At 49.5% G+C, this 16,469-nt stretch overlaps 1 protein-coding gene across 1 annotated transcript in view; it reads left to right on the plus strand.

Moving 5' to 3' along the window:
* The window catches only part of bcat1 (branched chain amino-acid transaminase 1, cytosolic), a 55,814-nt gene that overhangs the window by 25,588 nt on the left and 13,757 nt on the right, over positions 1 to 16,469 (plus strand). The window contains exons 5-7 of the mRNA XM_055652826.1: positions 1,522 to 1,641; positions 5,137 to 5,300; positions 7,323 to 7,465. Of these exons, the coding sequence (XP_055508801.1) occupies positions 1,522 to 1,641; positions 5,137 to 5,300; positions 7,323 to 7,465 (427 nt within the window). The remainder of the gene's footprint in view (positions 1 to 1,521; positions 1,642 to 5,136; positions 5,301 to 7,322; positions 7,466 to 16,469) is intronic.

The raw sequence follows: 16,469 nt of genomic DNA on the forward strand, positions 1-16,469 counted from the left end.
AGAGTCTAGGAACAGAGGTCAGAGCCTCAGAATAAATGGACACCTTTAGCTGATCTACATCGGTGAGACCATGTGTAGACTTGGCGATCATTTCGCCCAACACCGCTCAGTTCGCAATTACCAACCTGATCTCCCTGTGGCTCAGCACTTCAACACCCCCTCCCATTCCGAATCCGACCTTTCTGTCCTGGGCCTCCTCCATTGCCAGAGGGAGCACCACCGGAAATTGGAGGAACAGCACCTCATATTCCGCTTGGGCAGTCTGCACCCCAGCCGTATGAACATTGAATTCTCCAATTTCCGGTAGACTTCACTGTCTCCTCCCCTTCTCAGCTCTCCCTCAGCCCTTGGGCTCCTCCTCTTCCTTTCTTCTTCCCGCCCCTCCCCCGCCCTTAATCAGTCTGAAGAAGGGATTTGGTCCGAAACGTTGCCTATTTCCTTCGCTCCATAGATACTGAGTTTCTCCCGCATTTTTGTCTACCTTTGGAATGGAGATGAGGAGCAACCTTTTTATTCGGAGGGTGGTGAATCTGTGGAATTCGTTGCCACAGACGGCTGTGGCAATGATTTTAAGGCGGTTTGTTGATTAGTAAGGGTGTCGAAGGGGAGAAGGCTGGAGAATGGGGTTGTGGAGGAAAGATAGATCAGCCATGATCTCCACACCGACAGCACCCAAGGTCTGGATTAAACCTGGGTAGTTAATTTAATTTTGTTTTGTTTATTGTCATTCACAAAAGGTGCGGTGAAATTCCTTGTGAAGTCATGTGGAGTTTATTGCCACATATACAAGTACAGTGAAATACAGGTTCAATGGACATCTTGCTTGCAGCAGCAGCAGCACAGACACATAGACTCAGACAACACACAAAACCATAGCTTACACCTAAATTCCACAAGACAGTAAAAATAAAAAAAAGACAGGAGCTAGAAACAAGACATTAGCGAGAAAAACACAATTAGAAACCAACTCCAATAAAATCACGAGAGGAATAGATTGGGTAAAAGCACAGAGTCTCTCACCCAGAGTAGGGGAATCGAGGGCCAGAGGACACAGGGTCAAGGTGAAGGGGAAAAGATTTAATAGGAATCTGAGGGGTAACTTTTTCCACACAAAAGGGTGGTGGGTGTATGGAATGAACTGCCAGAGGATATAGTTGAGGCTGGGACTATCCCAATGTTTAAGAAACAGTTAGACAGGTACATGGATAGGACAGGTTTGGAGGGATATGGACCAAGCGCAGGCAGGTGGGACTAGTTTAGCTGGGACTATGTTGGCCAGTGTGGGCAAGTTGGGCCGAGGGGCCTGTTTCCACACCGTTTCACTCCATGACTAAGTTGGAAGGGGGGGGGGGGGGGGCAGAGAAGGATGTGGCCATGACCCGAGGGCTTCAGTTACAGGGTGAGGTTGAGCAGGCTAGAAGTTTATTCCTTGGGGCACAGAAAGCTTTTCCCTGTACCTCTGTGCACGTGACAATAACATTAGTAAACTAACTGAATTAAAACAAATGTTTCTTTGCCTAGACTTTTGATCGGGCCGAGCTGTTGGAATGCATCAAAAAGCTGGTGGAGGTGGACAAAGAGTGGGTGCCGTACAGCACCGAGGGAAGCTTGTACATTCGTCCGACGTTTATTGGGACAGAGGTGTGAATTTATGGTCGCCCGCGCACGCATGTGTGCGTGTATGTGAGTGTGTGCTCACAAGTCTGTGTGCACTTGTGCTTGTACCTGCATGCTTATCTTGGTGCGCCTGTATGTGTGTGTTCGCACACACCCGTATATTTGTTTCTCTACATGTTCAGGTGTGTGTCTGCTGTGCACGCGCCCCTGGGTGTGTACGGAACCGCAAATCACGAAGTGCTGGAGGAACTCAGCAGGTCAGGCAGCATCTGCGGAGGGAATGGACAGGCGACGTTCTGGGTCAGGACCAAAGGTCCTACAGCGAGCAAGATAGTCGACTCAACGAAAAAGACGTAGTACGGTCATGGGCAGATTCATGGGTAATTTTCGGCCCCATTTCCGTAACCGGCTTCCGTCTCCGCACCAAAGATCCCGTAGGATACTAGTGCGGAGACGGAAGCCAGTTACGGAAACATCCTCGTAAAAATAAAAGTTATTTGGGAAAAATCTTCTCATTTTCAGAATTTTAATTTATGTACACAAACTGTTCTCCCGCAACAAAAGCTTTTCACTGCGAGTCGGGTCGGGTCGGGTCGGGTCGGGTCGCGTCGGGTCGGGTTACTGAAATGGATGAAAAAAAGGCCCATGTTCCACTCCGTTGCGTACTACACGTCAGCCCATTGCATTTAGCAGGAGTGGTCTATCTTGCTCCGCCATAGGATCTTTGGTCAGGACTGTCCGCACGCACATACACTTAGATGCGTACACGTGTGGGGTTTTTTTTAGTTTAGAGATGCAGCATGAAAACAGGCCCTTCTACCCACCGAGTCCACACCGACCATCGATCACCTCTTCACACTAGTTCTATGTTATCCCACTTTCTCATCCACTCCCTGCACACCAGGGGCAATTTACAGAGGGCCAATTAACCTACAAACCCGCGTGACTTTGGGATGTGGGAGGGAAGTGGAGCACCCGGAGAAAACCCACGCGGTCACAGGGAGAACGTGTAAACTCCACACACACAGGCAGCACCCGAGGTCAGGATCGAACCCGGGTCTCCGGCGTTGTGAGGCAGCGGCTCTACCAGCTGTGCCACTGTGCCGCCATTGTATAAATGCATGTCTCTTACAGGTTTGTCTGTCAATTCTTGGAGAGCAGTCTAGCAGAGTGTTGCTGCTAGTAAACCTGGATTCAATCCTGACCTCTGACACTGTGTGTGGAGTTTGCATGTTCCCGTGGCCTGGGTGCTCCGGTTTCCACCTCATCCCAAGGGATTAATAAATCAGCCCCTGGAGTATAGGGGGAACTATACGATCTCCTCCATAGTTTAGTTTATTGCCATGTGTACTGAGGTACAGTGAAATGCTTTTGTTGCGGGCTTTTTCCCCCCACGCAGCAACAGGGAGAGCGTGCAAACTACACACAGACAGCACCCGAGGTCAGGATCGAACCCGGGTCTCCAGCACTGTGAGGCGGTGGCTCTACCAGCTGTGCCACATGGGCCCCATATCTGATGAGGAAGGATGTGCTGGCTCTGGGGAGGGCCCAGAGGAGGTTTACAAGAATGATTCCAGGAATGAGTGGGTTAGCATATGATGAGCGTTTGTCGGCACTGGGCCTGTACTCGCTGGAGTTTAGATGGTTGAGGAGGGGACCTCAGAAAGGCACATTATCCAGTGGATGTGGAGAGGATGTTTCCACTGGTGGGAGAGTCTAGGACCAGAGGTCACAGCCTCAGAATTAAAGGGCGCTCTTTTAAAAAGGAGATGAGGAGGAACTTCTTTAGTCAGAGGGTAGTTAATCTGTGGAACTCATTGGCGCAGAGGGCTGTGGAGGCCAAGTCAGTGGATATTTTTCGGGCAGAGATGGACAAATTCCTGATTCGAACGGGTGTCAAGGGTTTTGAGGAGAAGGCAGGAAGAGGGATTGGGTGGCAGAGGTCAGCCATGATAGAATGGCTAAGTTGATTCGATGGGCCGAATGGCCTAATTCTACTCTTGTAACTTGTGTGAACTTGTGAACATGTCTCCCCTGGGCTCCCCCAGTGTCTGCAGCGGCCAGCTCTGAGGGAGATAATAAAGACTCAACTGCAGGGCACGTTTTCCTCAGTTCCTTATCCCGCTCTCATTAATCCAGAAATACAGACAGTAACGCCATTTGAAGAAGGGTCTCGACCCGAAACGTCACCCATTCCAAAACTTCCAGAGATGCTTCCTGTCCCGCTGAGTTAAGGGCCTGTCCCACTGTACGAGGTAATTCAAGAGCTCTCCCAAGTTTAAAAATAAATCAAACTCGTGGTAAGCACGTAGAATGTACGTAGCGGGTACGTCGGAGCTCGGGGACGTCTCTTAGCGGCTCGTAACGCTAACGACAGGTACTCGGGAAATGCGGTAAGCTCGTGAAGACTCGTGAAGATTTTTCAGCATGTTTTGTTGCGGGCTTGTTGAACACGTTGAAAAATGTCCACGAGAGCCCCGAGTACCGACGAGCGGCCATTACCGTAAATCTCCGAGTTCGAATCAGGGCAAACTCCGGAGAGCTCTTGAATCAGCTCGTACAGTGGGACAGGCCCTTTACTCCAGCTTTTTGTGTCGATCTAACGCTGTTTAATTGACCGGCAATGGCCATCCGATCTCCACAAATTCTATTAACACAAAGATTGTTCAAACTTAATCACAGGGTTTAGATTTGCATCGACTGAATTTAGCGCTCAGTGGCGCCACCCAAAGGTCGGTGTGAACAATTACCACTAGCTGGAATATTGGATCAGCAACTTAAGAGCACAGTGTCATACAGCGTAGAAACAGGCCCTTCGGACCAACTCGTCCCTGCCGACCAAGATACCGCATCTATGCTAGTCCCACCTGCCCATGTTTGGCCCATATCCCTCTAAACCTTTCCTATCTATCTACCTGCCCAGATGTCTTTTAAATGTTGTTATCATACCTGCCTCAACTACCTCCACAGGGCAACTGGCTCCATATACCCACTACTCTATGTGCTAAAATGTTGCCCCTCAGGTTACTCCAGCACTTTGTGTCTATCTTTGGTATAAACCAGCATCTGCAGTTCCTTCTGACACATTACCTAGGGATGCTGCCTGACCCGCTGAGTTACTCCAGCTCCTGTGAGTCCTATCATTCTCGTTAATCTCTCCTACGCCCTCCCCCAAACCCCAGCCTGCTTACTTTAGTTTAGTTTAGAGACACAGGGCGGAATCAGGCCCTTCGGCCCACCGAGTCCCTGCCGGCCAGCGATCCCCGCACACTAACACCAGGGACAAGTTACTATTTTACCAAAGCCAATTAACCGACAAACCTGTACGTCTTTGGAGTGCGGGGAGGAAACCGGAGATCCCGGAGGAAAACCCACGCAGGTCACGGGGAGAACGTGCAAACTCCGTACAGACAGCACCCATTGTCGGGATGGAACGCGGGTCTCTGGCGCTGTAAGGCAGCGACTCTACCGCTGCGCCTCCGTGCCGCCCACTCACCATTTGACTCTCATTCCCTTCAGGCTTCCCTGGGCCTGAAGAAGTCGACCAAAGCCATGCTCTACGTCATCCTGAGCCCAGTCGGACCGTACTTCAGCACGGGCATGTTCAATGCCGTGTCCCTCTGGGCCAACCCAGAGTACGTTCGTGCCTGGAGGGGAGGAACCGGAGACTGCAAACTCGGCGGGTACGTACACAGATACATATATACAATAGGTGCAGGAGTAGGCCATTCAGCCCTTCGAGCCAGCAGCGCCATTCAATACGATCATGGCTGATCATCCACAATCAGTACACCCGTTCCTGCCTTCTCCCCATACCCCTTGATTCCCCGAAGAGCTCTATCTAACTCGTAGGTCAACTCAAGGTCACTCAGGTCAACTCACGGCAAGCACGAACACAGGACTTGCTTCGACCCTTCGACCCCGATGTTTCCACTAGTGGGAGAGTCTCAGAATTAAGGGGCGCTCTTTTAGAAAGGATGAGAAATACTTAAATAACTTCTTTAGTCAGAGGGTAGTTAATCTGTGGAATATACATAGTATAGGATGGCGAATCTGTGGGACTCATTGCCACAGAGGGCTGTGGAGGCCAAGTCAATGGGTATTTTTAAGGCAGAGATACACAAATTATTGATTAGAACGGGTGTCAAGGGGTATGGAGAGAAGGCAGGAAAATGGGATTAGGAGGCAGAGATCCATGATTGAATGGCGGAGCAGACTCGATGGACTGAATGGCCTGATTCTACTCCTATGAACTTGTAAACTGAATTAAATGCGGGCAGAAACTAGGTGGAAGACATCACAGGCACCAGTCACCAGTCAGGAAGCGTGTAGAGCACGGAGAGTGAGCTGCAGAGATAAGCACTAGTGGATAAGCAATGAGGGCAGGATGAGACAGCGACAATCAGATTACAGCGTGGAAACAGACCCTTCACCGGACCGAGTCCTCGCCGACCAGCGATCACCCGCACATGAACACTATCCTACACAATCGGGACAATTTACAGAAGTCAATTAATGTACAAAACCTGACACCGTGGCACAATGGTAGAGTTGCTGCCTTATAGCACCAGAGACCCGGGTTCGATCCTGACTACAAATGCTGAGTGAATGGAGTTTGTTTGTTCTCCCCGTCACCCCATGGGCTTTCTCCGGTGCTCCGGTCCTCCTCCCGCACTCCAAAGATGTGCAGGTTTGTAGGTTAATTGGCCTCAGTAAGAATTGTAAATTGTCCCTAGTGTGGGATAGCCCTGGTGTACAGGGGGATCGCTGGTCAGCGCGGACTCGATGGGCCAAAGGGCCCGTTTCCACGCTGTACCTAAACTAAATAATTAAACTAAATTAGACAAAGGTAGACAAAAATGCTGGAGAAACTCAGTGGGTGAGGCAGCATCTATGGAGCGAAGGAAATAGGCAACGTTTCGAGTCGAGACCCTTCTTCACACTGATGTGAGGGTGTGGTGAGGCGGGGGGGGGGGGGGGGGGGGTGGAGGGAGTGAAGAAGAAAGGAAGAGGAGGAGCCAGTGGGCTGAGGGAGAGCTGAGAAGGGGAGGAGAAAGCAGGGACTACCTGAAATTAGAGAAGTCAATGTTCATACCGCTGGGGTGCAAACTGCACAAGCGAAATATGAGGTGCTGCTCCTCCAATTTACGGTGGTCCTCACTCTGGCCATGGAGGAGGCCCAGGACAGAAAGGTCGGATTCGGAATGGGAGGGGGAGTTGAAGTGCTGAGCCACCGGGGGATCGGGTTGGTTATTGCGGACCGAGCGGAGGTGTTGGGCGAAGCGATCGCCAAGCCTGTGCTTGGTCTCACCGATGTAGAGCAGCTGACATCTAGAGCAGCGGATGCAATGGGTGAGGTTGGAGGAGGTGCAGGTGAACCTCTGCCGCACCTGGAAAGTCTAAAGTAAAGACAAAACTACTTAACTGAGTCCCCCACGTACTTGTCAACTCCTCAGAGATTCTACCACTCACCTACACTCTCGGGGTAATTTAACACTGCCGATTAACCCAACCAAACTTGTACGTGTTAGGGGTGTGGGAGGAAACCGGAGCACCCGGAGGAAACCCACGCGATCACGTGGAGAACGTGCAAACTCCACACAGGCAGCACCTGTCGTCCGCTCGTGCCCTTGCGCTGCCCTGCCCTGTAATTTATGGGCAACAGTGAAAGCCAGGTTGTAACACCTTATTCTCTCTTGTTTTAGGAATTATGGAGCCTCACTATATGCGCAGTCTCAAGCTCTGAATGTTGGCTGTCAACAGGTCCTGTGGCTCTACGAAGATGATGAGAAGATAACAGAGGCAGGAACAATGAATCTGTTCCTTTACTGGATAAACGAGCAAGGAGGTGCAGTAATGCCTAAATCAAGCTTTATTCTCACGGTGTTACATATGTTTATACAGTCACCCCTTAATATTGTGCGGCACAGTGGTGCAGCGGTAGAGTTGCTGCCTCACAGCGTCAGAGACCCAGGTTCGATCCTAACCTCGGGCGCTGTCTGTACGGAGTTTGTACGTTCTCCCCGTGACCTGCGTGGGTTTTCTCCGGGCGCTGTCTGTTTCCTCCCACAATCCAAAGACGTGCAGGTTTGGAGTTTAATTGGCTTCGGTTAAAAACTGTAAATTGTCCCTCGTGTGTGCTGGATAGTGCTGGTGGTGCAGGGATCGCTGGTCGGCGCCGACTCGACGGGCCGAAGGGCCTGTTTCCGCACTGTCTCCAAACTAAATATGATAGGCGACTTGGCGTAAACTTGCACTTACATCAGCAATTGTTGAAGTTCACAGCTTTCTTTCCCAGTTGTGGGTCTCTGGGGAGCTAATGTATACCTTGCCCGTCAGTCCGATGGTGTGCACGCTGTCTCAGGTTCACTGCAGAGCGACACTTCGGATTAACCTCTGTGTGGAGTTGGCAGGTTCTCCCTGTGACCCGATGGACGTTCACCCCCCTGGTGCTCCTGTGTCCTCCCACATCCCCAGACTCTGTCAGTAGGTTCTTCTTCCTGTCGTGTCGCTGCACTTTCCAAGCCACTGCGTAACGCAGGCTCTGGCACGTGGGTTGACGACCTTGAGATCTTCTGGTTTGCAGGGCTCTGGGAGGAAGGGGAGGGGAGTCGGTGCTCCATAGTTTGGGTTGTCTCCCCTCAGTCACGTTCAGTTGGCCCATCGTTGTTGTACCCCCACTTCTGCATGAGGGCTTTGCACCGTCTGACCCGTGTTCTGAGGCGGCTGAGGCAGAGCCAGACTGGCCATGTCTCTTCCGCTCCCGATGGAAGGGACTCGTCAGGATATAATGTCAGTGCGTGGGGTTTTGCTTGTAGGTGTGTGTCACCCAAGCATCTATCCTACAGGCACAGGGGTTATCATCCAGGGGCTGAACCTCCTGTAGGAAGCTATTTCTGGATTTTAACCCCTGTGGTGCCTGGACGTGTTGGAAGAGTGGGTAGGTTGAAAGTGTCCCTAGGTTAATTCTTGCAGTAGGTGAATAATGCAGGAGTGTTGCAGGGAGAATCAGTGTGAGCTCATGGATCAGTGAGAGGGAATAGGTTGCAGTAAGACTGATACAGTGTGTAGCTCTGAGAAACGGCAGAGGCTCAATGGGCTGAATGGCCTTCTGCCTTCAGAAAAAACAGGGAAAATATCAGTTTTCCTTGCCTACTAAATAAATCATAAACATATTAGAGTCATAGAGTGCTACAGTGTGGAAACAGGCCTTTCGGCCCAACTTGCCCACTCAAGCTAACATGCCCCAGCTACACTAGTCCCACCTGCCTGTGTTTGGTCCATATCCCTCCAAACCTGTCCCATCCACGTACCTCTATATCTGTTTCTTAAACGCTGGGATAGTCCCTGCCTGGACCACCACCTATGGCAGCTTGTTCCATACACCCAACACCCTATGTGTGAAAACATTACCCCTCAGATTCCAATGAAATAATTTCCCCCTTCACCTTAAACCTAAGTTCTCTGGTCCTCGATTCACCTACTCTGGGCAAGAGACTCCTCTATCTATTCCTCTCGTGATTTTATACACCTCTATAAGATCAGGCCTTCGGATTTCTTTATAGCTGAGATGAGGCTTGCCAGATTTCTTTATGCAGAGGTCATTCACTCGGTGATTAGATTTCTTTACCATTTCCTGGTTGTGGCTGGTTCTATTTTTTCTTTAAAAAAAAAAAAAAATTACTTCCAGTAATTTCGCTCCTGGAAGTGTTGTAAAAGGCAATTTAATCGCACAAAGTGCGGAGGGAGATGTCGGTATGGCTTCTCTCCACTTCATTATGAAAGTGACCGTTCTCTTAAAGTCCACCACCCCCCCCTGGCCGTGCCTTTAATAAACCCCGCTTGATCCTCATAGGTAACACAGAAACATAGAAACATAGAAAATAGGTGCATGAGAGCCAGCACCGCCATTCATTGTGATCATGGCAGATTGTCCCCTATCAATAACCCATGCCTGCCTTCTCCCCATGTCCCTTGACATGGCATGATTTAAAAAAAAAGCACATTCCCTGAACTGACGGCAAAGATTTTTACTGAAAGTCGGAGCTGATGTCGGGGTGTGAGAGAAGAGTGTGTACGGAAAGCTGTACCTTGCCAGAGATTAATGGCTCGCCCTGCTCCTGAGCAGGCTGCCTTTCTAAGGCTTAATTAACAGTGTGGCAGGGATTGTTTCATTAACGCGAGGAAGAGAGAGGCCCGGACAATTAGTTGGTGGGAGCCATTCAAAGGCATCACGCCATGGTTTGCTCTCCATTCCCCCTGCCGCACGCAGGGAGGTGCCTGAAGTCACACTTGTTACACTTATTACGATAGCAGCATGCATTTTTTTTTTGGTAGCGCATTTTATGAAGTCCCGCAGCACTTTGCAGCCAATGAGGTACTTATTCTGAAGTGCGGCTGCCACAGTAATGCGATGAGAGAGGCAGGTGATCTACCTGTAGCGACCCACCTGCAATCAGCGGCAGATATTACAGTGAGCGAGTGCCGTTTCTACCCGCTACCCACCGCTCTTTTGCATTGAGGTCATACGACGTGGAAACAGGCCCTTCAGCCCGACTTGCCCACACCGGCCAACATGTCCCAGCTACACTAGTCCCATCTGCCTGCATTTGGCCCACATCCCTCCAAACTAGGAGACTGCAAGGTGACTTGGATAGGCTGGGTGAGTGGGCAAATGTTTGGCAGATGCAGTATAATGTGGATAAATGTGAGGTTATCCATTTTGGTGGCAAAAATGGGACAGCAGACTATTATCTAAATGGTGGCCGATTGGGAAAGGGGGAGATGCAGCGAGACCTGGTTGTCATGGTACACCAGTCATTGAAGGTAGGCATGCAGGTGCAGCAGGCAGTAAAGAAAGCGAATGGTATGTTAGCTTTCATTGCAAAAGGATTTGAATATAGGAGCAGGGAGGTTCTACTGCAGTAGTACAGGGTCTTGGTGAGACCACACCTGGAGTATTGCGTACAGTTTTGGTCTCCAAATTTGAGGAAGGACATTATTGCCATAGAGGGAGTGCAGAGAAGGTTCACCAGACTGATTCCTGGGATGTCAGGACTGTCTTATGAAAGAAAGACTGGATAGACTTGGTTTATACTCTCTAGAATTTAGGAGATTGAGAGGGGATCTTATAGAAACTTACAAAATTCTTAAGGGGTTGGACAGGCTAGATGCAGGAAGATTGTTCCCGATGTTGGGGAAGTCCAGGACAAGGGGTCACAGCTTAAGGATAAGGGGGAAATCCTTTAAAACCGAGATGAGAAGAACTTTTTTCACACAGAGAGTGGTGAATCTCGGGAACTCTCTGCCACAGAGGGTAGTTGAGGCCAGTTCATTGGCTATATTTAAGAGGGAGTTAGATGTGGCCCTTGTGGCTAAGGGGATCAGGGGGTATGGAGAGAAGGCAGGTACGGGATACTGAGTTGGATGATCAGCCATGATCATATTGAATGGCGGTGCAGGCTCGAAGGGCCGAATGGCCTACTCCTGCACCTAATTTCTATGTTTCTATGTTTCTAAACCTATCCTATCCATGTACCTGTCTAACTGTTTATTCAACGTTGGGATAGTCCCCAGCCTCAACTACAAAACCCAACCCCACTCACTTCAGAAACAAAGTGTGTGCTGAATCCAGCAGCCAGTTAAAAATTATAAACAGCTGGAGATGACAGTTAATTACTAATTACTAATTTCCTTTGCCACTCCATTCTCAACTGAAATGTGGAATAATAGAGTCATGGAAATTTATAGCATGGAAAGAGGCCCTTCGGCCCAACTTGCCAATGCCGGCCAACATGGCCCATCTAGACAAGTCCCACCTGCCTGCATTTGGCCCGTATCCCTCTAAACCTGTCGTATCCTTGTACCTGTCTAAATTCCTCAACTACCTCCTCCGGCAGCTTGTTCCATACACCCACCACCCTTTGTGTGAAAAGGTCACCCCTCAGATTCCTATTTAATCTTTCCCCCCTCACCTTAGACCTACTGTGTGTTCTCTTTTTCTCGGTTCCCCTGCTCTGAGCAAGAGACTCTGCATCTACCCGATCCATTCCTCTCATGAATTTGTACACCTCTATAAGATCATATCCCTCCCTACATCTTTCCAGTTGCCACATTTAAGATGATAAAAGACCACTTTTCTCGCCAAGCCTTTGCTCACGTCTATGGCAGTCTTTGTCTGAACAAGCTTCTGTGGGAGATTGTAGGCTGTTTTGTTGCATTGAGCACCACATAAAGACAAGTTGTTGTCGGTATGTGACAGTTTTATTAAAACTCTACACGACTGAACACAGCAGGGGTCATCAGTGACATTTTACATTTGATCTACTCAGCAGTTGTATTCTCCATTATAAGGGCAGTCAGTTTGCAGACACAGACACAGACAGACGCACACGGACACACTCACACACACAGTGAGACACACACACAGTCACACACCCAGTCACCCACGCACACAGTCACACACGCACACAGTCACACACGCACACAGTCACACACACACCCAGTCACACACACACAGTCACACACACAGTGAGACACACACACACACACACACACACAGTCACACATGCAGTCACACACCCAGTCACCCACGCACACAGTCACACACGCACACACAGTCACACACACACAGTCACATATGCACACAGTCACACACCCAGTCACACACACACACAGTCACACATGCAGTCACACACCCAGTCACACACACAGTCAGTCACACACACCCAGTCACACACACACCCAGTCACACACACACCCAGTCACACACACACCCCAGTCACACACACACCCAGCACACACACACACCCAGTCACACACACACACCCAGCCACACACACACAGTCACACACACACCCAGCCACACACACACCCAGTCACACACACACCCAGCCACACACACACCCAGTCACACACACACACACACAGTCACACACACACCCAGTCACACACACACACCCAGTCACACACACACCCAGTCACACACACACCCAGTCACACACACACACACACACACACACACACACACACAGTGAGACACACACACACACAGTGAGACACACGCACACACACACTCGCACACAGACACACACCAACACACGCACGCAGACACACACAAAGATACACACAGCCACATACACAGACAGACACATTCACACAGACACACATGCAGACAGACACACGCACATGCACACGCACACAGACACACATGTAGACAGACAGACAGACACACACACACACAGATACACAAACGCACACAAACGCACACAGACACACACACTGCAGAATAGAGAGCAAGGCTCCCCTTCCATTCTCTAGCTGAGGTTGAATGCATTTTAAATGAAGCTCAAATGGACCAGAAATGTTAATTTGCCACACAGGAGACTGGAGTATTTTACCCCATCACTGAATAAACGTAATCCTACTCTGATCACATGCCTCACCGTGATCATCTCCAGACCCATTTGAAATAAAAACTACTTGCTGAAAAGAAGGAACTGCAGATGCTGGTTAATGCACAAAGGGACACAAAGTGCTGGAGTAACTCAACAAGTCAGGCGAGAACGTGGAGAGGAGATGTTTAGTGTTGGGATCCTTACAGGAGAGTCTCGACCTGAAACAATACCTATCCATGTTCTCCAGAGATGCTGTCTGACCCGCTGAGTTACTCCAGAACTTTGTGTCCTTTTCTGCAAAGGCTGGAATTGTGCTCAGCAGGTCAGGCAGCAGCATCTCTGGAGAGAGGGTAGACAAAAATGCTGGAGAAACTCAGCGGTGAGGCAGCATCTATGAGCGAAGGAAATAGGCAACGTTTCGGGTCAAGATCCTCCTTCAGACTTGATGAGAGAGTCTGAATTCTTCAGACCCTGGAGAGAGAATCAGAGTCAACGTTTCATGCTGGTGACCTTCCATCAGAGCTAAACAAAGTTAGAAAACAGACATTGTCTTAAGTTAGACAAAATTGCTGGAGAAACTCAGCGGGTGCAGCAGCATCTATGGAGCGAAGGAAATAGGCAACGTTTCGGGCCGAAACCCTTCTTCAGACTGATGTAGCTTGGGGGGCGGGAAGAAGCATTGTCTTAAGTTGCAGATAGATACGGAGGGGTGGGGGGGGGGGTGCGAGGAGGGGAGGGAGTGTCTGTGATAGAGTGGAGACTGAATGGTACAATCGGTGGAACTTGCGGAACGGCTGGACAGCCTTGTTGCTCGCAGGTGGAGGTGATACTCGAGCAAGTGTGAGATGTTGAATGAATGAATAAGTGAAGACTTTATTGTCAAATGTGACAAGTCACAGTGAAATTCTTTGCTTGTATACCCGAGGTATGCAAGGAGTCGCTACATAAAGGGCACTGACAAAGGCACAAAGTATACACCGTATCCGAGCCAGGCCCCTCTTTGCGGTCTTCCCACGCCGGTCCCATATTGTCCATTGTTCTCCCCCCCTCTCAAGGCGGGCCCCCCATACCAGCCCCTCCTTTGTTCCTTCACTTGGTTCCGTCAAATCGTGGCAGGACTTCCGCGCTGAATGGAAGAGCCCTGAGGAAGAACAGAGAGATCTGGGCACACAGGTGCAAGTGGCGATTCAAGTGGACAGGGTGGTGAGCAAGGCATTAGGTATGACTGTCATTCACTCCTGCATTTTGTGTGTCTCATCGGCCGGTATATTGAGCAACGGGAGTTAGGACGTCATGTTATAGTTGTACAAGACTTTGGTGAGGCCACATTTGGTGTGGTGTCAAAAAAAGGAACTGCAAATGCCTGCTATCCAAGGAAAGGCACAAAATGCTGGAGCAACTCAGCGGATCAGGCAGCATCCCCAGAGATTAATGACAGGTGATGTTTGGGGTCGGGACCCTTGTTCAGTGTGTGCTGTTCAGGTCGGCCAGCTTAGTTTAGTTTAGTTTAGTTTAGTGATACACAGAGATTTGGAGATCAACATTGTGATGAATATAATGCCAAGATAAACTAATTTTAGTTATAGTTATTTTTTTGGTTTAACTATTTAGAGATACAGCATGGAGACAGGCCCTTGGGCCCATCGTCTGAAACGACCATTGATCACCTGTTCCCACTAGTCCCATGCCATCCACTCCCTACACACAATTTTACCCAAGTAACCTACAAACCCGCACGTTGATGCGAAACTCACGCGGTCTCAGGGAGAACGTACAAACTCCACACACACAGCCAACACCCGAGGTCAGGATGGAACCCGGGTCTCTGGTGGTGCTGTGTGCCACCACATTCTTTGCGTGTTCCCTTGCTCCACAAACAGCAGGGAACCCGTGTTGGTGAAAGATGGGCTTTACAGTTGGTGAGAGCAGGAAGCCACATTGTACATAGAAACATGGAACTGCAATTGGTAGTTAATATAAGAATAGAATAGAATAGAATAGTTTCTTTATTGTCATTGTAACATGGGCCATGTACAACGAAATTTAAAATGTCAGCCAGTCAGTGCAGCATTCAAACATTTCTAAAGCTAACGAAACATCCACGGTAAAATAATAAAGATAAGCAAATAAATAAAAAACACAGACAAAGCACGCATACACACCCAACCCTCCATCCTTCTGTCGATTTCACCGTTACCACAGTCCCTTAGTCTGTATCGCCCCTGCGTTCCTTGGCGGCCACATTTAGTGCTTTTATAGCAGTGGGGTAAAAACTGTTTTGTAGTCTATTTGTCCTTGTCCTTGTGGATCTGTACCGTCTGCCTGACGGCAACAGTTCAAACAGGGAGTGTCCGGGGTGGGAGATGTCCTTTATTATATTCTGGGTTTTTTTGGTGCAGCGGGAACTGTGTAGGTCCTCCAAGGTAAGGAGAGGGCAGCCGACAATCCTCTGGGCGTTGTCAATGGCCCTCTGGAGCGCTTTCCTCTGAGCCACTGTGCAGCTGGTGTACCACACGCATACACAGTATGTTAGTATGCTCTCAATGGAGCACCGATAAAAGGACAGCAGCAGCCTCTGAGTGATTGATGGCGCAGCAGCAGAGTTGCTGCCTTACAGCGCCAGAGACCCGGGTTCCATCTTGACTACGGGTGCTGTTCTGTGCGGAGTTTGCACGTTCTCCCCGTGACCGCGTGGGCGATCTCGGGTTTCCTCCCGCTCTCCAAAGGCGTTGTAGCTTTGTAGGTTAATTGGCTTTGGTAAAAATTGTAAAATTGTTCCTAGTGTTAGTGTTGGTCGGCGCGGACTCGGTGGGCCGAAGGGCCTTTTCCGCGCTGTATCTCTAAACTAAACAACAGTAGAAGGACAGGCTGATGCTGCCTGTCCCGCTGACTTACTCCAGCATTTTGTGTCCATCTTCGGTTTAAACCAGCATCTGGGGTTCCATCTTAAACTAAAAGGACGCAAAGCGCTGGAATAATTCAGCAGGTCAGGCAGCATCTCTGGGGAACATGGATTGGTGAGGGTTTGGGTCGGGACCCTTCTCCAGACTGATTGTATGGGGAAGAGAAGAATGGGGGAAGAGAGGAGAGGCAGAACAGAGGACAGAGCGTGGCAGGAAATAGGTGACGGGTGGTGGTGATGCTGAAAGGCAGATGGTTGCAACAATGGCCAGAGATAAAAGCAAAGCATGAGACGGGGAAGAAAGCAGGGATTTCAATAGTCAATGGAGCTTTATGTGTTACATTTGCAACTACGCAGTGAAATTATTTATGCATATATTACACACATGGGCGATGCCATGTTCTGGCTCCATTATCTAAAGTCCAAAGTCCGTGTGCTTGATGTACTGGAGCAGTTCCCGTGATCTGCATGTTTATTTATGAAAGTAAGCATGCAGGTACAGCAGGCAGTGAAGAAAGCGAATGGCATGTTGTTCCTTTATAACAAGAGGAATC

Source organism: Leucoraja erinacea, chromosome 22 (genome assembly GCF_028641065.1).
Source record: "Leucoraja erinacea ecotype New England chromosome 22, Leri_hhj_1, whole genome shotgun sequence".
In the NCBI taxonomy this organism is placed as follows: domain Eukaryota; kingdom Metazoa; phylum Chordata; class Chondrichthyes; order Rajiformes; family Rajidae; genus Leucoraja; species Leucoraja erinaceus.